The sequence below is a fragment of the Taudactylus pleione genome, unplaced genomic scaffold, assembly GCF_031769625.1.
Source record: "Taudactylus pleione unplaced genomic scaffold, aTauple2 ptg000546l, whole genome shotgun sequence".
NCBI lineage: Eukaryota > Metazoa > Chordata > Amphibia > Anura > Myobatrachidae > Taudactylus > Taudactylus pleione.
In genome coordinates this window covers 73,854-100,908 of record NW_028284948.1, presented here as the reverse complement: position 1 = coordinate 100,908, position 27,055 = coordinate 73,854, and the positions used below count along the sequence as shown (strand labels likewise).

The following is a 27,055-nucleotide window of genomic DNA, read 5'->3' as shown; positions in this document are numbered from 1 at the left end:
GCTCTGATGCACTATTGTTCTCATTGTAAGAAAAAATGTATAGCTCAATAGACATGAAAAGAACTGCCCATGCAATACTTCTGAAATCAATCACAGTAAATGCAAGAAACAAGCCCATAAAAATAATATAATGGATGAACAGCCCATCTCACAGCCAAAGCTTACTAGGTTTTTTTTTTTTTAGAAGTTGAGCAATTATAGTTTAGCTGCTCTCTGACTATGACTACAGTACTCATATTTAAAATACTATTATGAAAACTTTGTGTTATCAAATAATAATGAAACATATTGCATCATATTAAAATATTGGAGCAAATAAGCAAAAGACTCTTTAGGATGTACAGCTCCTCGATATGTTCTGGACTGGTTACCCATTCCCTGAAACAGGAATGACAAGAGGGTCATTATTATTTGACATACCTAATTTTCACTTTAAAGTGTGCATACACTGGAAGCATCATACCCCTTTTCCTCCAAAAACCCGGCTCCAAACCGGGACTCTGAGCACAAACGGAGCATGGGTTGAAGCCGCCAGCTGGACCCAGCTTGTTTCCCGGGTCCAGCCGTTCACACCAGGCCTAGGTCTTCTGTGACCTTGATCTTCCGGCATTACAGTGGATGCTGGGAGTTTATGTCAGCTTCAAGCGTTACTGAAGCCAGGCAACCCACTAGTTTGAGGCATGATCCAGCTAATCGTGACCCAAGTCATCAGGACCCGGGTTGCGCCGTTTATACTACACCGTTACCCGGGTTCTTCCTGGGTTCAACCCAGGTAGTGACCGGGGTCGGATTCCTGGGTCACTCGACATGGGCTGTTTAACAAGGACCATTTACACTGAGCCGTGACACGGGTAGACCCGTCAATAACCCAAATTTTTGTGGCAGTGGAAAAGGGGAATGTAATGTCACTGATTCTCTATACTGTTGCCAAATGAACAAAACCTAAATTCCTCATAATTCAAAATTAGGTCAATGAGATTAATTGACTCAGCAGTTAGTGTATGCAAGTGTAAAGGAACAGCCTCACTGTCACACAACATGCTAAGGGCAGATGAGCAATCACACATAAGGCATGCTTATTCAGGATCTCTGTACCCAGTCCATATTACAGCACAAACACTTGACGTATTTTACTATTGAAAGGGAGCTGGCTGGGTGTAAGCCTAAAATCTCATACAGGTCCCTTGGCATAGCATGCAGGGATCTCTTATCAGTGGCTGAGCTTCCTCCCACCCTTCAGGGCTGTGACCACACAACCCATTTCCTTGGTGATCTCCAGGCAACACACACAAGCCAAGCAGCTTTCAGAGCACAAACTTTACCTTCAATTTCCTGATCAAAGAACAGCCGCCCCAAACACTCTGCACAATAAGACAGGAGATCTTATTACTGCTTTCTAGGCCAGTCACAAAGCTGGTATCATTCTTATAAACAGTTTTGCCTCATCCATATGTCTATAATCAACACTTATAGTATAATATTTCTGCACAACTTATAGCATTCCTAAATACACCAAGGCCTCATTCAGATGGTCGACATTCAGACTGTCGACACCATGTTGACAGGTTCTGAATGTCCGCATCACTCATATGTAACCAATGATTCTCTATACTGCTGCCATAATGATCAAAAACCTAAATTCACCATGGATTTTATGGAGACAACTAATATGTTGACATGTTCATAATGTCAATTTAACATGTCGACACCAGAATGTAAGTGCGGCATACAGCCGCACATAGGGCCTGATTCAGATTCGGGAATAGCATAAGAAAGAGCAAGTAACTGTGCACATTGGTAAAACCCATACTTACCTACTTTACTTATCTGCTCCCCGGGAGATGCCCAGTTAGCAGACACTGGTGACCGGCTTACTACGTCATTAGGCCCCTTACAAATTATGTGTTTTCGCATCATTTAGCTCCGTTCTCTCCATATGGAGCCGTGATTCCTGGCATTTATCTCCCCATCCTGACCGCTTCACTAGGAAGTGGGCGGGATGTGGGAGATGTGGATACTCTTCCGGGGCTGCGGAGGGCTCCCCGACAATTCGGGAGCCTCCCGACACTTCCAGGAGGGTAGGGAAGTATGGTAAAGCCATGCTGCACTGCAGGTGGGGCAGATTTGATGTGCAGAGAGATGTAGATTTGGGAGGGGTGTGTCCAAACTGACATCTAAATTGCAGAGTAAAAATACAGCTGTCCAGCATTTGTGAGCTACATGCAAAAGCAGCCAGTACTTACCCCACATGCAAAAAACAATATATGTATTTGCACTCCTTGCACTGCAACATGGTTTGTCCAGGTACACAGTTACTTGCTATATCTTACTTATTCCCAACTCTGAATCAGGTCCTTACTCACGCCACGAGGGAACATGTACCTAATTGGATTGAGCCCTTTCTACCCTCCACACCCCGTTCTGTGACCAACAAAAGTTGCTGTTTAGTTCCAGTGGAGCTAATTAATTTATTGTGCAGGGGTCATAGAGCTAGGGCCCTTGTCACACTGCCTATAATCAAGATTTGTCATTACAGTTAATTGCTAAAATGTCCATCCAGAATCCCTAAAGGTGCGTTGCCACTAGCAGATAGTGGAACGACAGTACGAATACAACATTGTAATCGTACAGTCGTTCCTCTTCCCCTGCGGTGCCTACACTGAACTATATGTCGTTCAGTGTAGGCACCCTCCCTCATCCCTGAACATGGGGAATCTGTCGTTATCAGCAGATTGAACAGCATGTTTAGGCGATGATAGATGTCAAAAACGACCAGCGGGAGCGCACATCGCTGGTAGTTTTTGACATTTTCATGCCCGATTTGTGAACGATTAATGAGTGATTGAACGATAACTATATCGTTAAATCGCTCATTTTAAATAGGCAAGTGGATACCCACCTTTACTTCGTATTTTCTTCTGCAAGAATCTTTTATTTTGTTTCTGCCATTACTGTCAAAAAGTTAACAGTATATTCACTCCTTATTAATAATACTGCATATTCTGTTTTAATGACTAAACATTTAGAGTTATTGATCTTCCTATGAAAGAGGACCTGTCTAGTAAACATACATGAGGCAGCCATTATGTAAGTTGAACTGATATCCAGCCGTTCAATTTACTAGGAAAATTGTGACCTCATTGTGGAATGAGACCCATGGAGCTTCAGGTCACAATAAGGACATCAGGTCCTCACAAATTGATAAGCTGTATTCTCATGAATATTTGTTACATTCATAAAATTGCTCCTTGTACTTTGGGACACCTCTCCAAAGTCCAGGTTCAGACAGGGCAATCCCACTATGAACTGAAGGCTTTTTACCAATCGGGCTGGAAGGTTGGGAGGTGTGCCCCCATTCACCGCTGGTCTGCACTGGAGGAACGGATGCCGCATGCACCTGCCATGATGTAAGCAGCATTCAAAAAGTGCTTTTAAGGGAGGAGAATGAGACATGGTGTGGGTCCAGCGCATAAAGTGCTATACATGCCCTGTTCAAGCTTAATATGACATTACTACTCAGGACTTCATAATGCAAAACACCTTATGGTCAGCATGCTTATAATGTTCTCAGCAATATGTAGTACAGGTTCTCTAACATATACATTTACTCCATAACTCACATTTAGTTCCACATTCAGGGAAAGCTCAGAAACCATCACACTTTATGTTTAACTATTAATGAGTTCATTATAAAGTGTTCAATATAAACAATTTCTTCTGTAAATTGTTAATAAAAAAAGATCAATATACAGTTTCCATTTGCTTCTTGACAGAACAGGATTATACTTCAAGAAGCAGTTGTAGATCACTTGCTCACACCACACGTATATAAACCTGTTGATTTAATACGAGGGTTGTCCAAAAAGTAATGCCTATATGCTCATAACTCTGAAATAATATGCAACATTTATTTGAAACTTTGTCAGTTTGTACTTTAAAATGTCTGCTAACTATGGCCCTGATTCAGAGCCGGATGCTCTGACCAGAGCGCTCGCTCTGAATCAGGGCCCACCTCCATTAATATGGAGCGTCCTCCTGGACGCTCGTATAGCTGTGGGTCACCACCCACAGCATATACGAGCGTGCAAAATGATGGTCGCGATGGTCTTGGAACGCCTCCGTCTGGCAGGCACGCCCCCGGCACGCCCACCAAAGGGGGCGTGCTGTCAGTCACCATTGACAGCACGCCCCCTTTGATGAGACACTCCGAGCGAAGGAAAGTCCTTCGCTCGTCGGGTCTCGCGCATGCGCACGACGGAGCTCCCTCCGCAGTGGGGAACATCGACCCACTTGCGAGCGTACTGCCGCTCGCGAGTGGGTCTGAATGACCCCCTATATATGTCGTTTTGTTTAGGTAGTCCAAGAAATACCATGGAATCCAAGATGAAACAAAGAGCCGTCATTGAATTTCTGGAAAAAGAAGGCTCAGTGCTACAGAAATCCACAGAAGACTGAAAAAAGTGTATGGTGAGCGTACAATTGATTATAGCAATGTCAGAAGGTGGATAAACATTTTCAATTGAGAGAATCGTCCGTGTACGACAAACCTCGTGGTGGCACACCATTAACTGCAGTGACAGCAGAGAACTGACACAAAGTCGATGCCATGAGTCAGAAAGACCATTGTGTGACCATCAGAGATATCAGTGATGAACTTAAATGTAGCCATAGCACTGTAGAAACACTAATCAATGATTTGGGATATCGTAAAGTGTGTGCTAAATGGGTTCCAAAGCAATTAACCAGGGATCATAAGGCCCAGAGGGTGGAAGTGTGCAATGACCTTTTGACCAACTTTGAAGCCAACCCTGAGATGTTTTTGGAAAATGTCATTACAGGAGATGAGACCTGGGTATTCCTTTATGACCCAGAAACAAAGGCCCAATCAAAGCAATGGAATTACCCACATTCACCTAGGCCAAAAAAGTTTAAATCATAGCAATCCGTAAACAAAGTCATGGCCACATTCTTCTGGGATTGCTGAGGTGTTATTCTCATCGATTACTTGGGGCAAAACCAATCAATCGACAGTGATCGATACATTATTACACTTAAGAAGCCATCCGCAAAAAAAGGTCAACAATTCGACTGTCAAATGTCATCTTACACCATGACAATGTCAGACCTCACACATCGATGGCAACATCTGCGGCCATTGCCAAAATGGAGTGGGCAATAATGCCACATCCACCATACAGTCCTGATTTGGCCCCTTCTGACTTTCATCTGTTTGACCCTCTCAAATACTGTCTCCATGGTCAACATTTTGAAGACATAGAGGTTGTTAAAAACGCCATACGTTCCTGGGTCAAACATCAACCACTGGAATTTTTCCAAAGTGGATTCACAGCTTGGGTTGAGAGGTGGAGAAAATGTTTGAGGGCAGATGGTGAATTTTTTGAGTGGAGTCATTCTGTTATTAAGACTTCAAAGTATTTTACTGCAAATTTTCAAATCTGTATCTATAAAAAAATTTGAGTTGTGAGCATTTTAGGCATTACTTTTTGAACAACCCTCGTATATGAACATGAATTCTGACCAAAAGATGTGGTGAACAAGTACCATGAAATTCTTCTCTCATTTTTTGGGGGGCCATTTTGGATTGGTTTAAAGTCCATTACAACAAACTATGTCTATGGACCGTGGACTTCTTATTATAGTGTACATTTAAAGTTAAATCAGATAGATGTGTTTGGTACAGCAGCACAACAGAGAAACTTTACGCTTGTCTATGGTCTACAGTATTGATCTGGAGCCATGGTTCCCAAAGAGGATGGTACTGATAGGCGTACCTAGGAGTTGGGGTATATTGAATTTTGCAAAATGTTGAATTATAGTCATTACTGTGTTTTGTTATTATCTTACACAAATGGTTGGGGGTGCTATGGATGAGTTTATAGAACCAAGGTAGCAGTGGCCCCAAAAGTTTTGGGAACCACTGTCCCAGCGTATTAATGATCCCTAAGGAAATCTAGGTTTTTGAGCTCACTTCTGGATACAAAAATAATACTCCAGTCACCCTGTATAGTATATTATGATGAAATAATAGGAAAGGTCTTTACTAAATAATGCAACAGTAAAAATTATGTATTTCAGTGTATATCTGCAAATTTGTCATTTCAAATATTTTTTAAAGATCGGCAACTTTGCAATACTGAAAACACATTGCAGAACAAAACTTTTAAGAAATACATTTATATAGGAGGCTGCCGACCCTGCATTGCCCAGTCTGTCTAAAATATTTGTTTAGCTGTCTACTTTCCATAGAAACACATTGTTTTCCAGACTAAGCTTCAATGATAAGATTGTTTGTACACAGCCCTGCAAAGCAATAGATTAAATCTGTACTAATTGCTAGTGGTTTTCTCTCTGAGACATATCCCTGTGAAGCACTGCAATTAGCAGAGTAAGATCTTAACTGTATAAGTGAAGCATTACATACATGGATCCCAGCATTTTAAAATAGTTTCCAAAAATATTTTGATGCCGAATTAAAGCATCAACAGCAGCAGACTGTCTCACCAGACCCTGGCATACTGCGATCCCCTTCATGCCACGGTTATTAGGTTTGATTGTAACTTTATATACTTTTGCATGTTATATACTTTTTTCAATAAATATTAACTTGTGAAAGCTAGAGAATAAGAATAAAGGGTAAGAATTGCATCTAACATGCAGTCAAATAGGAATTTTACTGTGTAGTTGGTAAATATTATATATAGGGACATTTCCATGGGAAAAAAACTTTAAAAACTGGGACTATCCATGAAAATCAGGGACAGCTGGCAACTACCATAGTAACCCAGAATAAATTCAGTTATAGTGCTGGTACAATAAACAAAATGGTATCAAACCTTGGGCGCTGTACTGCACAGCTGCTGGGATAAATTTGTGTACCAATTCAGCCCAATTGGTTTAGTATAAACATAGAACATAAAATACAACCTTATAATCCAGTGCTTGTGGAAAATTCCAACATATGTCCAATAATCCAATTGTGTGGGATCAATACATATATAGAAAGTGAAAAATAAAAAGGTACTAATTATCAGTCCTTAAATTGAATAGATTACACCCCTGGTGTAATGATGGGGAATGGGTGAGAAAATAGTCCAAAGATTCAAAGGATGTCCAGCCTCCCAGATGTAGACACCCCACACGTGACTTGATTGAAAACAAGTGCTCGCATGTATACTTACTTGTCATAAGCTCTGTAAATACACGTAGCAGTTTCTTTATATTCACCTCTAATGTGTCCAATAAGGGAACTCCACATCCGAATGTGTAAAGCCCCAAAAATAAAATATAAAATCACCAGAACTGTTGTGGAAAATTTAACAATTTATTTAAAATGTAAACAACATATACACATACCCTATAGTGTATCCACATGTACTGTGGTGAAATATGGAACCCGTGTATACCACCTATCAGGACAGTGGTTCGTTAAGGGTGGGCAAAAAAGATGTTCAGCTAATGAGACACTATCAATGCAATTCGACACTCTGCAGTGTCTTTATCAAGATTCGTGTCTCTATAATCAAAACAAAGGCAAGTTTCTCAAACAGCCACCATATTGGATCCGGAATCCATAGTGCTGGTACAGTTCAACTGGCAAAAAAAGAATGAATGAGGTAGGTAATAACAATAAATATATAGTAAATGTAGTAATAATGTACAATACTAGAAATAGAATATCATTGTCTTGAAAACCATTTTTTTTGGGCATGTCCGGGATGATCTGATTACTCTTTTGGGTAATTCAGTGATATAGAGCTAAATTATCAAGATATCTGCTTGTGTAGCCTGCATAACCTGTAGCAACCTTTACCCACCTGACTTTAGAGTTATGGCATAAATAAGGCTAAATAAAGTTTTGATAGTTGCTATGTGTTACTGGATTTATGCGCTTTTACATTATTATCCCACTATCACTGTTATTCTGCCCCAGCGAACCTTATTTCTCTTCATATTTACATTATTTATTATGAGTAGGAGCGGCTATCTTACTTGCTCTGAAGATATAAAATGAAACATCTGTAGAGGAGCACACAGTCATCACATTGTAAACACAGTTCTACATTGGAATGCTTTGTATTACTCAGAAATAAACCGTACAAAACTAGTTTGTTTCCTAAACAAATAGTGTTTGTGTAAATCCATTTCAGAGGCTGTTTATTCTCAGAATTGCCTGGTCAGGAGGAAAGAGGTTCCTGATAGTATAAGAGGCAGGAAGGCTACGTATTCAGAAATATTTACTAGCCGGTTGTAGTGAGTTTGTTAAAAGGATTCTCATCAGATTTCATAGCTGCGACGCAGAGGCTTGTCTTTTGTGCAGAGCACACGGATCTCAGATTCCTTGCACAATCAGAGCGAAACAAGGAGGGGACAGATTATACAATGGGGGAAGGGGAATTCTAACACTGGCTCATTTCATTTCAAGAGTGTGGCCACTTTATTGCCAGTTCATCTCCTGGATACAGCCTGATAGACTCAGTAATAGGAAATGCCATACGATAGGTACAGTCAGGCAAGTCTGATCAGGTGTGGTGAAACTGTGAATCTAGAGCTTGCAAAGAAGCTCTTGTTGACCTTTAACATTGATCACCAGAATTCAACCTCAAGCTCTTCAGGTCATGTGTACATTAATTTGTCTTTAGGCAAATTCAATTACTTGCAACTTTGCTGCCATAGGGTTAACATGGTTCAATTCAATCATAAATCTGTGTCAGTTTAACAAGGCTGTCAATGGCAGTGAACACAGCTTTTAGTTCTCACCTCTTTAGTAGGTGAACAGTTGGTAAAAATCTTTATTTTAGGGTAAAAATGTTGGGACTTGTTGCCGAACCTCTGGTACACATCCCCAATGAATAATAATGCATTGAAATAGTAAAATCTGGTCAATGACATGTCATTATTCAGGTCAAATTACCTGCCAGGGACTGTACATCAGAGAGGGCTGCATGGGAAAAAGGGATTTAGTTTTTAAGAACTTCAGATATAACATGAGAAAACCAAGCATCACCAATAAGAGTTTTACCCATATTTGGCTGCCTATAAACTGGTGTAAAAATTCTGCATTTAAGATGTGTTTCTTAAGAAAGTTAATTGCATTTAAATTGATGTGGAAATAAAAATCATAGTACCAAATGGAAAGGTATATAATTGTTTTATTTTTCAGCTATATTTAACGTTTTTTCTGCCGAGGCAAAGGCGAGTGTATTGCACAATATGAGCTGAAATACGCTATTTCTCCATGCACTTTTTTCTTTTCTTTTTTTAAGCAATTTTTCGCCAATTTTACTACCAACTCTGCATGAGCCCCAATGTGTTTTATATGCATCTTTATGTGTATTATAAACACACAGTGAAAACACACTGCAAATGCCAGTTTATATGTAGCATTGCTACCGTGTCAGCAGGGTAATAGTGGAACTAGTCACATACTGAATGAATATTCACTCACCTTGAGCTTCTTGTTAAGTTTGCAGCAGTACCTGTAGAGCAGTGCAAGGTTCAGGGGCCCAAAATCTGCATAGAAACTGAAGAAAAAAAAACAAACTGTGGTCAGACACAAGGTACCGGCTATTTAACAGAAGTATTACTCTCACATCACTGTCACATTAGGAACACTGTTTATGCAGAGTGTATATAATAGGAGCCTCATTCCTTGACTTACACACACACACACAAATATAATATATATATATATATATATATATATATATATATATATTTACTTAATCTCTACTACTGCCACTCCATACAAACATACAAATTAATTCCATAAAACAAACTAGACAAGACTATAGGGATAAATTGATATGAAAAAAAAAATAAGTTGGCTTATATAACTACAAGAATAAAATATTGACCAAAATAAGACATTGCTTTGGCTGAATTAGCATTAAATTGTATCCTGATCACAATATATAACTGCTTGGAGAACAAAGGTTTACAGATTGATATGAAGAGCGCATGCATGGATAAAAGCCTTTCATTTGTGGTGTCCTCAAACTGCACAATAAAATAAAAAACTTGATAGGACATTACTTACCAAATGTTATGCTTGAGAGACTACTGTTAGTGGACCGACAAAATATTTTGTTATAATGTTTCTAGTTACTCCACAGAACATACAGATGCTGCTCGTTCTATACAAATCAGCATATGTACTTGTAGATAATGGGATGCTACTGCAACAATCCATTAACTGCAATGCAGTCATTTCAGATTCAAATGACACAAAGAGACAATCTGAGTGGGTAAAACTCAGAGAAAGATACACATTCTCCTATCACTGATTTCTTGGCTTTATTAATGATTGCAATCAAACTTAACAATTACAAATGTACTTCAGATCATTATAATCTGCTACACCATCAAATTCAAATTCAAGTAAATCCCCCATAGACTGCTCTCCAATTGGCTAAATAACAAGGAAAGGAACAAGTTAAAAGGGTGGAGACTATATTTTACTGAGCGTCATAGCAGTGGCCAGAGAAGGGTTACAGTCATATGTGCAAGATAAGGTATTAGGTCAGATGCAGGAAAGGAAATAGGGATCAGTTAAGTTATGGAAAAACTGGGTAGTGATAGAAGAATGGGAGTTAGGGGAAGTAGAGTATAGGAAGTATAACAAGAACAGAGATTGGTAACATCCGTAAACTATTATGTCTTTGATAAACCATTTCTTCCCCCAATGTTCACTGCTCAGCAATGCATTCCCAAGGGCTTCTCACACAGACTTGTCACTGTGTTACAAAGAGAAACAATGACAATCTCAGGTCAGGAGAGCTGCAGTGTACAGTATGCCTCTCCTGTATACCCTTCAGTGTGTAAAGTACAATCCCAATCATGTGACCTGGATGAGCACATGGACAGTTGCACTAATCAGAAAAGGATGTAGCCGGCATCCCGGCAGTCGGCCGTACCCAACCCATCAGAAAGCAGAAGAGTTAATATGTACTAAAAGATGTACGAAACTTTACTGTACATATAAGACATGTTACAGGTCAAAGTATTTATTACAGCAAAGCATCTATAAATGACATCTATAGGTCTTTAAAATAAAATAAAAAAAACAAGTGACCATATGGTGGCATTGGGATCTCTCAGTCATTGTTTCACTGTCAGGGCATAATCCCTAAGCCACAACATTTCTCAATGTATTTATGGCTCAGCTGCATTGATCTGCAACAACTGGGAAATACAAGGCCTAGATCCCATCACTGGACATCTGTCTATTTGTTTGTATTTCTCTTAGATTTATTGAAATAATAAAGATGCAACTCTTATCTGAAGGCAATCTAAAAATGGAAATTTAATTATAAATCTTTTTATTTAAAAAAACAAAACACTGTTCACGCACTGCTGACTGTAAAGGTAAAACAGGGCTGTAATGGTACCTGATATTCAGGGGCCAGGAAACAAAATTGTAAATAATACCTTCTCGTACACTGTTAAAAATAGCTTAACTCCTAATAGCTTCGTATTTACACAGGTCTTCATAGGAATCTGAATGTACAAGTACGGAAGATATACTGTTTTGCAGAATGACCGTGAATGTGGCTTATTATCAGATTACACCTGTGCTGCAATAACTGTACAGAGTAGGGTTTCCTCAGGCTCTCTTCTGATTACTTCTTCCTATCTTTCCTTTGTTATTAATGTTCCTGGGCTACTGCTCAGCCTCCACAGGACAATGAGATCTGTGCTTAGTGACAGCAACCAATTGACTCGCCAATGTTTTAATTATGCTTGGCACAATATCATCTCGATATCACAATGCATGCTGGGAGAAAACAACTCTGACATCAGAAATGTATTGGTGCCTGCCTTTCTCCAATAAAACAGTCAATGATCCTCTTCAGATCAGATCTCATTGGATTGTTTTAATTTGTGACTGCACTGCAATGTTTCCATTTATTTACTGACTGCTCCGCATTGGAGGCCGTATGATCTGGTTTTTGAGAAAAAAAAATAGCAGGACTACCAAATCAGGGCAATTTGGTCAAACACGGTTGGCCAAAAATGTGCTCAGTTCAGGAGTCATTTAGAGATGGACAAAAGCCCCTTTTAAGAGGAAAATACATTTTTGTACTTCACATTTTAACAAAACAATGCATATAGTTTTGCCCTTATCAAGATTTTTGTGTATCCCTGACTTACATGTGGACAGGCAGAACAGGGGATGGCAGAGATATATCAACATAGTCTGAGCATGTACAGTAAAGTTGTATTTACGTATTTGCCCTCTAATTAGAGGTCGAGACAAGTGCAGATGTGCCTGTCAGGAGAAGTATCTGCAGCAAGTACTCCACCCCTCAAACAAGATCTGTGATGGTGATGATACATAAATAAATAAAAACCGGTGCATGACCCCCAAATGTTCCCAGCACAACCAAAGCTCATAGCCAGGGCTAGAAGCAGTCACATGAAAGCTGCTATCAGCACTAGAATATGACTGGTTGCGCTGCTGGGACAAGAAAAGTCATAGTATGTGTTTCTCTGTCTTATGGTCACTTGGCCGTAGCCTGTTCAGCATTTGGCTGAATTTCCTAGGGGAGCCAGGCCTGCAAAAAAAAATTGCCCAACTCCCCAGGCCAAGTACCAGCAAGCACTGGTATACCTAAACTGTTTGGACACGTATAAAAATACAAGGGCCAACACACAGATAGCTGCCAGATTATGGTGGCACTTCTACAACTATGCCATAGTATCCAGCGTCCACTGAGACTTGTAATTTCCACACAAAAAAAGTACTGGGAGTTGGAGGGAAACTTCCCCTTTGCTTACTGCTAGGAAACAAATAAGAATTTGGAGGTGCAGGGTAGTCTGTCAGCTTCTAATCAAAACAGACCGGCCTCACTCTAAATTGTGAGAGCGTGGGAAAGCTGCTGTGCTGCTGCTGATTGGCTAGTAGGGTGAGAATTTACCACTAACTACAATCAAGGAGTTTGCAGATACATTGCTTTGTAATTATTTGTTTCTGTGCATATGGTGCCTACACACATACCGATTCTTTTACCTGATCTGGCCGATTCCGACGCATCGGAACGACAGATCATGTAAAATATGCCCAAATCGTGAGTCCCCACTCACGATCACGATGCGATGCGTGTCCCTGCTGGCAGGGCCAGCTCCAGGGGTCAGAGCACCCTGTGCCGGCCCATCAGCGCGCGACCAAATTTGGGTGTGTGGCCTAATTACCATGGGGGACACCCCCTACGGGCCTAATTACCATGGGCCACACCCCCTATGTGACGTTATTTGGAGGCGTGCCCGCATGGCACGCCTCCAAATAACGTCAGGCTGGGGGTAAAGCCCAGCAATCCGTCACTGGCTGGGCTTCCCCCAGCCCTCTTCCGTCAGTGAATGAATGCCGCGCGCATGCAGCAGCATCCATTCACACTCCGGGGGTCCGGCACTGCCGCACAGCTGCGGCGGTGGGGGTCCCCAACCTCCCAATTAGACCACCCGCGGGCCACTTCGGCCTGCGAATGGAGCAGCGGAACACTACTGTCCCGCTGAAATCGGGATGCTGGGGAAGGGTGCCGCCCTCTAGGGGTGGCACCCTTGTGCGACCGCACTGGTCGAACACCCCTAGAGCCGGCCCTGCCTGCTGGTCACACATCGCATCATCAGATCTGCCGTGCTGTAGGGCAGATCTGACAATCTAGGACGCGATGCACTGTATAGTCTGGATGCAGGAGAGATCGTATGAAGATTGGACACCAAAATCGTATGCAAATCGTGTGCAGAGCTGCCGGGGAGAGTTTCCAAGAAAATTGTACACTTCGGCTGATCGTGAGCACATTGCTATGTGTGTAGGCACCTTAAGAATGGCATAAACAACCTGTTATCCTGTACAAGCTTCTCAGGCATTTCTACCCAGATCACATGATTACTGACAGCATTATTGGCAGGGGAACATAACTTGAACACGTAAATGAGAAGACATGCTGCAGTCTGTAAAGTTGTTTACTTTTAAAACAGTCTTCGAAATCAAATGAGACCCAATTATCCCTCTTTAGACATCACAGTAACAAGAACACGCTACATGGGAAAGTTGTTCTTCTGTAGTCAACATTGTTTTTAGATCATACGGGATCGGTATGAAATACCTATGTCCGGCGGTTCAAATCCCGAAGCTGGAAGACGGCACCAGTGAAGATCCTGACAGCTGTAAAAGGTAAGTACTAACTAACCTAACCCCCCAATGCTACTTTAGGGGTGCCTAACCCTAACCTTCTCCCTAGTGCCTAAACCTAACCCTCCCTCCCCGCAGCTGCCCGCGCCTGGCTTACCTTCGATCGGTATGGTATGTAGGTCTAATGACAGGCGTCAGGATTTTGACGCCTGTCATTAGTACCTTTCCGGGATTTGACAGTCGGGAAGCTGGCGGTCAGCATTTCAACCGTCGGCTTCCTGACTGCATCCCAATCATACAACATAACTGCTAAAGTGACTAAGCAGTGTTAGGAGACAGAGTGAAAAGTGATAAGGTGCCAGCCAATCAGCTCCCAACTGTCATTTTTCAAACACAGCCTGTGAGGTGACAGTTGGGAGCTGATTGGCTGGCACCTTATCACTTTTCACTCTGTCTCCTAAGATTGCTTAGCAAATAGACCCCATAATGAGAAATATTTTGGAAAAGTTGCACGTATAGACACTGCACTATCCAGTGTATAACGGCGCTATGTGGCATGACATGCTGCAGAACAGCAGATGGGACAGAACGACCATGGCTAACGATGGATGGCGAGTACACACTATACTATGTGTACAATATATCATATATTGTGCACCCTGCTTCATATTTCCTATATCTAACTCTGGTACACAGGTGACAATATGGGGAAAACAAGAGCCCCTGCAGTAACAACGTGGCCTACGTCAGACAATTCAGTAATGTGATTGTATAGCATCGACTATGTTACCAGAGATCTTCAACCATTCTGTTACCAATTTCCTCATTATATCTCAATATTTTGCAAGTTCCCTTACCCCATATTTGCAACAGCCTACCCTTATGTGTATAAACTTGTACAAAAAAGCATTAACTCTTAGAGGCAGGGCCGTAGCTAGGGTAGTGCGGCCGGTGCCATCGCACAGGGCACCACAGGTCAGGGGGCGCTGTTTGCGCCTGTCAAATTTCTGTTTATTATCATTCTTGCTTGTAGATTCCTCTTATTTCATCCCGAGCATCCCCTGGCCTCCCCTATCTCTTCCCTGGCCCTTCTTCACGAAGCCATGGCCCTTTTTTGGGTGCATTATGTCCCTTTGAAGAATGAGGGGGGCGCCAATGCTCTTTCTGGCATAGGGTACCAAAAAGTCTGGTTACGGCTCTGCTTAGAGGTCAATGCAATTGGGAGTGAGTTTGTGAAAGTGAGTTGGTTTCATGCACTGATTAATTTGATATGTAACACTTGTACATCTGTGTGCGAATGAGTCTGAATATGTATATGTAGTGCCACAATGCAGCGGCCACTGCTATTTTTCACGCCATATTTCTATTTCAGCGAATTTCTGTGCGGTACAGTGTTGTTTTGCTGTATCATCAGTGCGAATAAGGCGTACAATTTAAAGTAAAAGTCGCTAAGCTACACCGTTCTGCGTCTCATGCCGCATGGGACATTGAGGCTTGGTGAATGGGGACACATCTGTTTCAGTGTTTTCATATAGGTTTGTAAAAAGTGGGAATACACACTTTTTCTCTTATCTGGAAGTTCAAAAACCCCTCTCCCAATTATACAACACCTCAATATACCTATCTCACATAATTTACACCTCCACATACCTGTCCTACATAATTTACACCTCAGCATACCTGTCCCACATTATTTACACCTCCACATATCTGTCAAACATAATTTACACCTCGACGTTCCTGTCCCACATCATTTACCCCTCCGCATACCTGTCTAAAATCATTTACACCTCCACGTACCTTTCCCACATCATTTACACCTCCGCATACCTGTGTAAAATCATTTACACCTCCGCATACCTATCCCACATCATTTACACCTCCACATACCTGTCCCACATCATTTACACCTCTGCATACCTATCCCACATCATTTACACCTCCGCGTACCTGGCCCACATCATTTACACCTCTGCATACCTATCCCACATCATTTACACCTCTACGTACCTGTCCCACATCATTTACACCTCCGCATACTTGTCCCACATTATTTACACCTCCACGTACCTGTCCCACATCATTTACACCTCCACATACCTGTTCCACATTATTTGCACCTCCGCATACCTGTCCCACATTATTTGCACCTCCACATACCTGTCCCACATTATTTACACCTCCACATACCTGTCCCACATTATTTACATCTCCACATACCTGTCCCACATTATTTACACCTCCACATACCTGTCCCACATCATTTACACCTCCACATACATGTGCCACATCATTTACACCTCCGCATACCTGTCCAACATCATGTACACCTCCACATCCCTGTCCAACATCATGTACACCTCCACATACCTGTCCCATATCATGTACACCTCCACATACCTATCCCACATTATTTACACCTCCACATACCTGTCCCACATAATTTTATCCATTATTGAGCTTTTTAAAGATATTTAACTGAAAACTGAAATTATGTTATTTAAACCCCTCCAAGTGCATGACTATTAATTGGGAGGGGTATACCAGAGGTTCTGGCCTGTGTTCTACCTTTTCTCCTGCTCAAAAAGGTGGACTAAAAAAAAAAGCAAACTTCCTCTGAAAAATAAATGCGCGTTTGGAATTGAATTGCAAATGTAATTTGTGGTGCAACTTGCACTTAATGAATTGACCCCTTATAGTGAGTTATGCTAAAAGGTTGATTTCCACTAGATTCCATGTGAACTACACTGAAGGCACACATACCACAAGTACACCATAACTAAGCAATCCTGCACTAGGCCACAATTTAGCCTCTGTGGAAAGTCCAAATTGTCTTGTCCACTGCAACAAATATGACACATACTATAAATTAACCCTATGGAGAACAAAATGATTTTAATCTTTCACTAATTTCTGTACATTCCCATAAACGTTAATAATTTGGCTGCTTTATAACTATTTGTCAGTGTGTAACAGAAAATGTCTAAAGATTTTTTTTTTAAATAGTAAATCTGTAACATAACTTAGACATGTGACTATAATTTACTGTAGTGCCCATAAGTTTCTCATAAGGATGGCATGCATATGATAATTAAATGTCTCTCATATAAGTCACACAGAAGAGCCCATAGAAGAAAGTTTACAAGGAGGCTAATGGTAATAAAAATCCCTGATGCCTTTCTGACCTCACACCACATACCCTGTAAAACTGTGGGTGTGTGTATATAATAGAAATACCAGGGTAATAGCAGTCAAACCAGGGCCTAAATGTGGAGTGTGCAACTGGTGCCATTATCCAGGGCCAAAGGGCAACACTGTACTTTTTGGTGAGGTATCTGGAGAGGCACCACACTACCAAAAAAGATCCTGTGTGTTTCCACAGAATGGATCCTGCACCGATCTTCCTGCTACCTTGGTATTGTTTAGGATCACCATGATATAAAAGTGCCATAATGGTTGGGGGTGGCAGCCCAGGGCATCCTTCTTCCCTACTATGGCTCCAGTCATGCCCAATTGGTATCCTTATTTATCATTAGGTACCAAATGTCACTTTATCCAGCTACGTTTTTATTAACGCCTTCTATAGGTAATGCGGACATGACAAGTACCTGTCCCCCATCATATTCAGATGTAAGAAGGGTTATTATGTTGGCCTATCGTGTTCCTATAGCCCATTGTTCTACACAGATAAGATTATTGGATAATCTCATTAAACTTATGTAGTCCAATAAGCATCGGTTTTCCAGGAGAAAGGTGTGGCTACTGTTGAGGGGAGTTAAAGACCTAATGATGGAGATATACTATAGCTGTGGGTGAGGCTTTAATTCAGATTAAAAAAGAAGTTACTGGAGAGTGCTATACCCGTAAGGCGGGACTTTTGTAATACCAGTGGCGTAGGGCATCTATTAAGCAGGGGCCGTTTGATATGGTGTACTGAATGAGCAGACTTAAATTTGGTAATGTTCCCTGATCTGCGCATGTGTCTGAGTCATACGGAGTTTCATTACAGTCGGCAGTCGCAGTGAGGATTTCCTCGCAGTGTGATGAACAGTCAGGGACTAATTGTGGGGGGTCATGGGACTGGCGTCTCCTATGTTCTTTTTTTTTTATCCATTCTGAGTAACCATGCTGCACCTTTGTACACAATCGCTTGGATTTGCAAAGCAGTCGGTTGGCGTATTAATACAAAGATACAAATCCCAGCGGCTGTGACCTTTGCATATCTCTGAATCAGGCCCTGTGTCTGGATCCCAAAAGAGCTCTATTCCCTGTATAACAAGACAGGGTGATATTAAGCTACTCATCTGATATCACCTAAAACGACTGATGACAATAGTCCAAATTACTTGGACATATAGCTACATTTATTTGGAGGCTTACTGGTTACTATTAACGCTGCAGTCAAAAATAAGAATTTCATTTTGGAGGCTTTCCGCTAATACAAGAGAAAATACAACTTATTTCCCCTTCATCCAGTTTATCCTGATCCGGAGGCACCCCCGGAAGGCTCTAAGGGATCCATTTAATTTGATGCGAGTTTGCAAAAGTGAACTTGCAGCATAAAATCTCTCATACATCTCAGCAATGTGCGCACCCAAGAAATATGAGATAAAATTAGAAATGGTGATTTGCGGGCATCGTGGCGATGTTGCGCGATTTTTATACAAAAAGAAAGAGACATGGAAGGAGTGCATGAAATAGTGAGGAAATCATCCTAAACCCCCCAAAAAATTACGACTGAGATGGCAGGACCATATAGAAGGCTGTTAGTAAATTGCATGATCTTAAAAGGTGTCATATAGTTGATTTTTACATGTATTTATTTATTAATGGTGGAAAAATTATAGACAGCAAATGGTTTTTCCGGATATAAGTCTTTACAGTATTTTAGGGTACAATAAAATGTGTTTAATGTGAATTTTCATGTTTTTATAGCTTGTAAAATGTTGGGAAAACACTTTTAGCTCCCATCTGCAAGTTCAAAAACCTCTTTCCCATTAATACAACACCTCCACATATTGTACCTGCCCCACATCATTTTAAACCATTATTTAGCTTCTTAGAGAGAAAATTACATGTCTTTATTGGGAAAATCATACTATTTATATAAATTAGGAAGGGTGTACCGGAGGCTCTGCACTGAGTCCCAACATTTTTTACCTTGAAATAAAGACTTTCCCTACCTTTTCACCTACTCAACGGATTAAGCACCAAAACAAAACTGCGATTTTGCTGGAAAAATGGATCACAAATTTGGAACTAAAGTGCAAATTTACTGGCAAGACCCAACTCGCTCCTAATTGAATTAACCCCTAATTGTCCAGAGCTGCAATCCTCTCTTCTCCTAAGCGAGCAGTTTTGTCACAAGATTGTGAAATTTATGGAGAAGGCGATCCAGTCACATAGCCACGTAAAACAACAACATACTCAGAATGCTAACGGTTAGGGGTAGGCACCGCCGGAAGGGTTAGGGTTAGGCTGCAGGGGGAGGTTAGGGTTAGGCTGCTGGAGGAAGGAGGAGGTAGGCATTAGGAGGATGTTAAGCTGGCTACACACTTAACAACGTGTGTACCCACTGATGCGGCACACGATCCAGCTGCCGACCGGCCGACATCAGTGGCAAACGCAGGATTTACAGAGGGGGGTTTCCAAATGCTTGATTTTAGAGCGAGTGTGGCCAGTCCATGAAGAGGGTAGAATTAGAACTTAACCAGCTTTAATGTGCATCATACAAAAGTGTTGTGTGTCATAATTCCAGCATATACAGGACCAGCGATCACAGTAAGCCATTAAATGCGGCAGTAGGGCCATCCTGCCTGAGCTGAATGTTTTTAATTTCGATGTAGGCACCATTCCAGAGTATTAGAGCAAGTCTGGGGGAGCAGCAGAATAACCTAGCACTGCCCTGGACATACATGTACATATTGGGCTCTATAGCAGCACATCCCTAACAGTGAATATTTTCCAGATCTCCTAGTTGGTGCATAGGTGTACTTATTACTGACTGATACATGTTAAAATATCCACAGGTGGTGCTAATTATTTCATTTGTGATACTGTGAAGAAATTGCAGCACTAGTAAAATTCTATTACATTGCTATTTCTATTGTGGTCACAGTGTGGGCTGGGGAAGGGGGTTTCCAGGCAGATGGAAACCCCCCTGCGTTTGCCTATGGACATATCGGGTGGTCCCTATACACTGGGTGATCCGGTGCCCGACCACTCGATATGCCGCCCCCCTCTGGCTGCATAAGATCATCAGTTACACGGCCTGAACTTACTACATGTACAAAAGATCAGGTGATGAGGCTTACGACCCCACGGAAGAACGTACTACACGATGTAGTGCATACACACTAGTCATCTTTAACTATTTGTCGTACCGATGTGTCAGAAACGGCCAAATTGTTCAAAATGTTGTGTAGTGTGTAGGGGCCATTAGGGTTAGGGGTAGGGATTAGGCTGAAGAAAACTCACCAGAAGGCCGCTCCTCAGATGTCTGCAAAATTGCTCCTCACTTCACCGCCGACACCACTGGGATCAGGTAACACACCACTAGACCACCACTCCACCAGAAACGGTTTGTCAGCAGTCTATTATGCTGACATGTCATCCGTGAAGACATGAAGAATCTCGACATGGTCACTGTCGCAATGCTAAGCATGTCGATATATATATATCCTTATGCATGTCAACATGATAACTATCAACCAAACATACCAGATCCATTGGGAAATACCCAGCGCATGACTATTGGAGCCCTCAGGGAAACCAATGCAACCCCACTAAAGGTAAGTAATACTGTGTTATCTTTGTGAACACCACCCAAAACTAAATTTACATTTCTCACAATTTTTTTCTGTTAAGAACTGTTCCTAATGTTTCTAATTTTGCAAATAATTATATGTATTTTAAACTGGAATCAATAAATGAACAACGCATATAAAATAAATGCACAAAGATCATACAAATATGTGAAATAAAGCCATACTTACTTCTCATAAACAAGTTCTTCATCAGTACAAAAATAGTGAGTATTTACTGTACTTTTTGGTTTATTCCTCAAGGTTGCAAAATACAAGCGATCTGAAAGGAAGAACAGATCATTACACAATGTTACAGTATTAGTAACAGTCCATTGTACAAGGAATGTAGTGTTTTCTGTTATGTTATTGTTGAGGTATTGAGCAAGGTTTGGGGTATGTGACTCATCTCTCTCCTCTCCATTATGTTCTTACCTACTGGTAGTGCACCCAATAATCTCACATCACATAAGACTGGTTACCCACTTGCATAAAAATCCCTAATAAAAGCATGACTTCTAATAACAGTAAGTAAGAGGCATAAGGATTTGTGAGGGGATTGTGGGACATAAACTATAACAGTGGTTCTGTTAGAAGGGTTTTGATTACCTAGAGTTAGAAACACCTTGTACAATAAAAAATGTATATCTAATCAATTACCCTCAGTATAAGATGAACATACAAAAATTAGTATAAGTGCAGTGGTGAAGGAGCTAATTTCACATACAACACACAAGTCACAGACACATGAAGCGTGCATGTTGAAACGTATGTTTGGGCTGGGGGCGGTCGTGGTGTAATCCCCTTGCTATTATACTTTTGTTTATTTTCTGACAGATATTTTAATGTTTTGCCAATTTCTTTCCATATTTACAATTTCTATGTTTCTGTACCATTTTCAGTGAAGTATACCAACAGGATATATTTAAAGTATTAGTTTTTACCATTATTAGTCACTTTATACATTATTTTTTGTAAAGTAATTATACATCATTACCATAACAATTAAATTATGTGTGTATTTATTAATATAATAATTTAGAAATCGCAGATTTATTAGCTTTAGGCTTAGATCTTTTTGAAACTCACATTCCTGTTTTGTATGTGGTATTATTTTATTACATATCATGACCTATATTTTAATATATATATATACACATATAAATATATATATATATATATATATACACATATAAATATATATATACACATATAAATATATATATACACATATAAATATATATATACACATATAAATATATATATATATATATATATATATATACACACACACACACACACACACTCACACTCGTAGCATAGATGGCGGCACTCGAGGCTATAAAGAAACGACAATGGAAACTAGAGAACAGACGGTGTAATGGTTAGCGTTACTGCCTCACAGCACTGAGGTCATGGGTTCGTTTCCCACTACGGCCCTAACTGTGTGGAGTTTGTATATTCTCCCTGTGCTTGCGTGGGTTTCCTCCGGGTACTCCGGTTTCCTCCCACACTCCAAAAATATACTGATAGGTTAATTGGCTCCCCACAAAAAAAATAAAATTTATCATAGCGTGTCTGTGCGTGTACATGTGGTAGGGAATATAGATTGTAAGCTCCACTGGGGCAGGGACAGATGTGAATGGTAAGATATTCTCTGTAAAGCGCTGTGGAATATGTGAGCGCTATATAAATAACTGGTAATAAAACAAAATAATAACCGTCAAAGTCGACGTTTCAATACAGCAGCATTTTCATCAGGATATGTATCCAGAACTGTGAGCGGCACTCTATACAACTTAGGCTATACCCGGGTGCTCATCCATGCAGCAAATTCGCTCAAGGATGAATCATGAGACGAGGATGGCATGCCTGGGTTTTCAACAATCATAATGTCTCACTGTCTCATGATACATACATATATATATATATATATATATATAGTGAGCAATCAGCTATTTCTTTTAACGGGTATATGTCCATTATATGTTGCCTTTATATGTTGTAGATTGTCAATACTATGGGGCATATCCATTTAGCCGCGGGGTAATTGTCGCACTGGTGGGGATTCAATTAGCGGGGATTCCACGCGCGGGTGTCCCCGAGACCCCGCGCGCGAGTCCCTGCTGTCGGACTTTACCTTGCATCTCATGTAGGTGCGAGGTAAAATCTGCGTGAGGCCTCCGTATTCGGCCTCACGCGAGCGGGTAAAACACACTGATTCCGCAGTTCTCGCGGAATCAGTGTGTTCTCACGCAGGAGTCCCGTTATAATGACGCGGGGAAATAGCTATTTATTTGAATAGCTAATTCCCGCATCGCGGGACTTTTGCTTGACAATTAGCCGCGGGTTAAATCCCGCGGCTAATTGGATATGCCCCTATATATAATATTTTATTAAGTGTGACTAATTTTTTGTACTACCACCTGCACAGGTTATTGTGTATTAAAATATAATTATATAGTAATCTCTTAATAATTACTTTATACAACTACATAAAAAATAAAGTTACAGTGTCTTTTTGCTTTTAATGCTGAGTGTTTATAGCTCTGTAGACAATTATGTTTTTGCTGGAGTTAAGGGGTCTATTTACTAAGCAGTGTTAGGAGACAGAGTGAAAAGTGATAAGGTGCCAGCCAATCAGCTCCCAACTGTCATTTTTCAAACACATCCTGTGAGATGGCAGTTAGGAGCTGATTGGTTGGCACCTTATCACTTTTCACTCTGTCTCCTAACACTGCTTAGTAAATAGACCCCTAAGACTTTTGCGGGCATTATAAATAGACCACTTATACCCATTTCAGACATACTGAGATTCCCGGGAATTTGGCCTGCCTCAGCCAAATTCCCTGGATCTCGTGTATGTCTGAAAGGTACCTACCTGGGAACATGTTCCCAGGTAGCCGAGCTTCCAATTGACCAGGGAATTTCCCGGGAGTTAAGTTCCGGGAAATTACCCTGCTCATATCTGAATGGTGCTACCCGGGAATTTACTCCCGGGCTGCACCAAGCAGCTTTTACATTGAGAGGGCAACACAGAGTGTCCTATATGACGCTCAGCGCTGGCGCTCACCATCCCCCACGCCGGTGGCTGTGTCGCTGTAGATCAAGTCAGCGACACAGAGGACCACAGCCGGACGCCGGGGACACCCGCCTGCGCTGGAGACCGCTGACGGGTCTCTGCCATAGCAGGTCATCAGGGCAATAAAAGAAATAAAACAAATAATTTAATAATAAAATGAAATTTAAAAAAAAAAAAATGCTGCATTTTGATTGGCCGGCTGTCTGCTGCACTTTGATGACATCATCACCGGCAGCCGGAGAGGGGATAGGCTAGGAGGGGCAGACGGCTGAGGAGAGGCAGGTAATATGAAAAACCCAGCTTATGTCTTAAAGGGGTCTACCTGGGAATTTCCCGGGTAGACGCTGTAGTGTGAAAGGGGGGCCTCGACCAAAATACCCGGGATTTTGCACAGGAGAAATTTCCCGGGTCGGATGTCTGAAAGGGGTATTATAGTCCTTGTGAATTTGCACAAGGGTAGTAAATATAGAGGTTATACATTGTTGATTAATTGTCATACATTTCGGTGATAAATTACTATGAGGGAGATGTATTAAAAGGGCAAATATTGTGACGGCATATAATTTCCTGCTTCACTGCATTTCGATACTAAGCAGGCAGCTATATCAATCCTTAATTGTTTGAAGCGGGGCACAGAAAACTGATCCCACCACAATCCAATCCTGTCAAGGAGCACATACACAGTACATCATTTGACGATGTTTCTAAACGGGATGTAGTCGGCATCCCGGCGTGTGGGATGCCGACGGTCTGAATACCGGCAACGAAAATCCATCTAAACTGTGCATGCGTGAGATGTATGGGTTTCACATTGAATTTTAAAAAATTAAATAACTTTATTGAGAACTAGAAGACTAATGATGACCACTGCTGGGCTCACTGCACATACCTGCAAGTAATCCTACTGATATGTAAAAAATGGTTAGCCACAAAAGAGGACTTATAATTTTTTAATAAAAGCTCCGTATTACTGTCGCCACGCAAATATACAGCGGTGGCCATTTTGTTACATGTATGGAAAGACCGTAAAGATATTTGATCTTCTGTACGGTATCGGCCGTAATACATGTTGAAGATAGATACAAGTAAAAAATTGAGCTGGAACTAGCGCATTTCACTCTTATCTACTTACTCCCCCTAATCAACTAGCACAGGCTATTAAAGCATGCTGGAACTGGGGCAGGGCATGCTGGGATGTGTAGTCCCAAAGCAGCTGAAGGGCCACAGGTTGAATACCCACTATTTTTCTTTAATTGAGCGCTTGTTACGTCAATACTAGTACATAGTAAAAAATTATGTTTGGCTTCAGACAGTGAATTCTAGCAAATACAGAATTTCAGATCACAACCAATTACCTGTTTTTGTACACTAATGACAAGTAGAGAAAACAATTGTGTTACACTGAAGGTGTATAATGCGCAAGAAAGCAAAAGAGATCAGACAGACAAAGCTGTTTTACACAACTGTGTAGCAAATGCAGAACACACATGAGGGTACAGAACTGCCTGCCTCTGCAGGGAAAGCGGCGTGGCAAAGTAGTCCTCATCAAATCGCCAATTTCTATTTCTCTGAAGAATTATGTGAGGTGGTTGTAGGTAAAGCAATTTTTTTTATTACAGCAATGATGTAATTGCAAAATATACTATAAAAATGTATTTCCATTACTGAAATGTATAAAATCACCGGCATTGTTATGTAATTTCATTTTATGACAATAAAGAGCCCACTTTATTCCCTCACTGCAAAATTACAAAGCAAACATCCAGCAGAAGGTGCCAATATTTGGAGGTCCGGTGGTGTCTAGGAGGTGTCTAAGAGGTCTATCAGGGCAATAGAATTTTTTTTCTGTTATTTATATAAAAATAAATACAGTAGCCAGTGCAGTACCCCGGTGATACTAAACAGCAGCAATAACAGTGCCTTACCACATCACATGCCAGACGGTGTCCCAACAAGGGACGTGCGGTCAGGGTAGGCAGGGGAGGTCATACTCCCTCCCCTATCATACTCCCTGTCATGCTTCAGAGTTTTGATATAAAAACTGTTTTTATACAAGTGTGCCTCCACAGCCATTGACCTCACAACACTTCACTGGTCCATACAGCAGTCATGTATGATCTGGCCTTGCGATGTCTGACATGCACATGGCACCTGGGGCTGGTCTCATGTTTCCTGGATGCAGTTCAGATGTCTACTGTACAGTTACTGTGTCGACAGGAGAAAGCTGGAGAAGGGATCCCAACAACATGGCTTTTTCATGTCTACATAGTCACTGTCGACATAGTGACTGTAGACAACCACACCGAACCAATGGCTTCCAGACACAGACTCCTTGAACATTTTAAATATAATAAAAAATATAAATATAAATATAAATATATATATATATATATATATATATATATATAGTACAAAAAAGAGGGGCACTCACCAGGCTGAAAAAGAGAAATTAATCCACCTTTATTCAAGTGACGACATATAAAGGTACTTCGACGTTTCGGTCACAGTGCGTGACCTTCCTCAAGAGTCACAACATAACACAAGTAGCATAACCTGCAACCACCATGTAGGATATATATATATATATATATATATATAAGTGTCCAGGGTGTGCTGTCATGTAACAAGAACCATACCCCATATATATATATATATATATATATATATATATATATACATATATACAGTGTCTTGCAAAAGTATTCACCCCCCTGGCTTTTTCCCTTTTTTGTTACATTACAACCTGTAATTTATTTTATTTTTTTAATCTGAATTTTATGTGATGCACAAAATAATCTAATTTGGTGAAGTGAAATGAGAAAAATATATTTAAAAAATAATCTTTATAAATAAAATTCTAAAAATTGGCATGTGTATATGTAATCACCCTGTTTGCTATGAAGCCCCTCAAAAGTTCTGGTGCAACCAATTACCTTCAGAAGTCACATAATTAGTGAAATGAAGTCCACCTGTGTGAAATCTAAGTGTCACATGATCTGTCAGTATAAACACACTTGT

The 27,055-nt window shown here is 40.8% G+C and overlaps 1 protein-coding gene across 5 annotated transcripts in view; it reads right to left on the bottom strand.

Annotated features, from left to right (window-relative positions):
• CDC14A (cell division cycle 14A) overlaps positions 1-27,055 on the bottom strand; it is a 109,827-nt gene that overhangs the window by 75,753 nt on the left and 7,019 nt on the right. For 2 of the 5 annotated variants that reach the window (XM_088451291.1, XM_088451289.1), the window contains exons 2-4: positions 21,148-21,238; positions 9,467-9,542; positions 1,323-1,361 (exon numbers count right to left, since the gene is read on the bottom strand). In XM_088451291.1, coding sequence (XP_088307417.1) covers positions 1,323-1,361; positions 9,467-9,542; positions 21,148-21,238 — 206 coding nt within the window. Of the gene's footprint in view, positions 1-1,322; positions 1,362-8,932; positions 8,960-9,466; positions 9,543-21,147; positions 21,239-27,055 lie in introns of those variants that run through there. The other 3 variants (XM_088451293.1, XM_088451290.1, XM_088451292.1) reach the window with 3 other exon arrangements.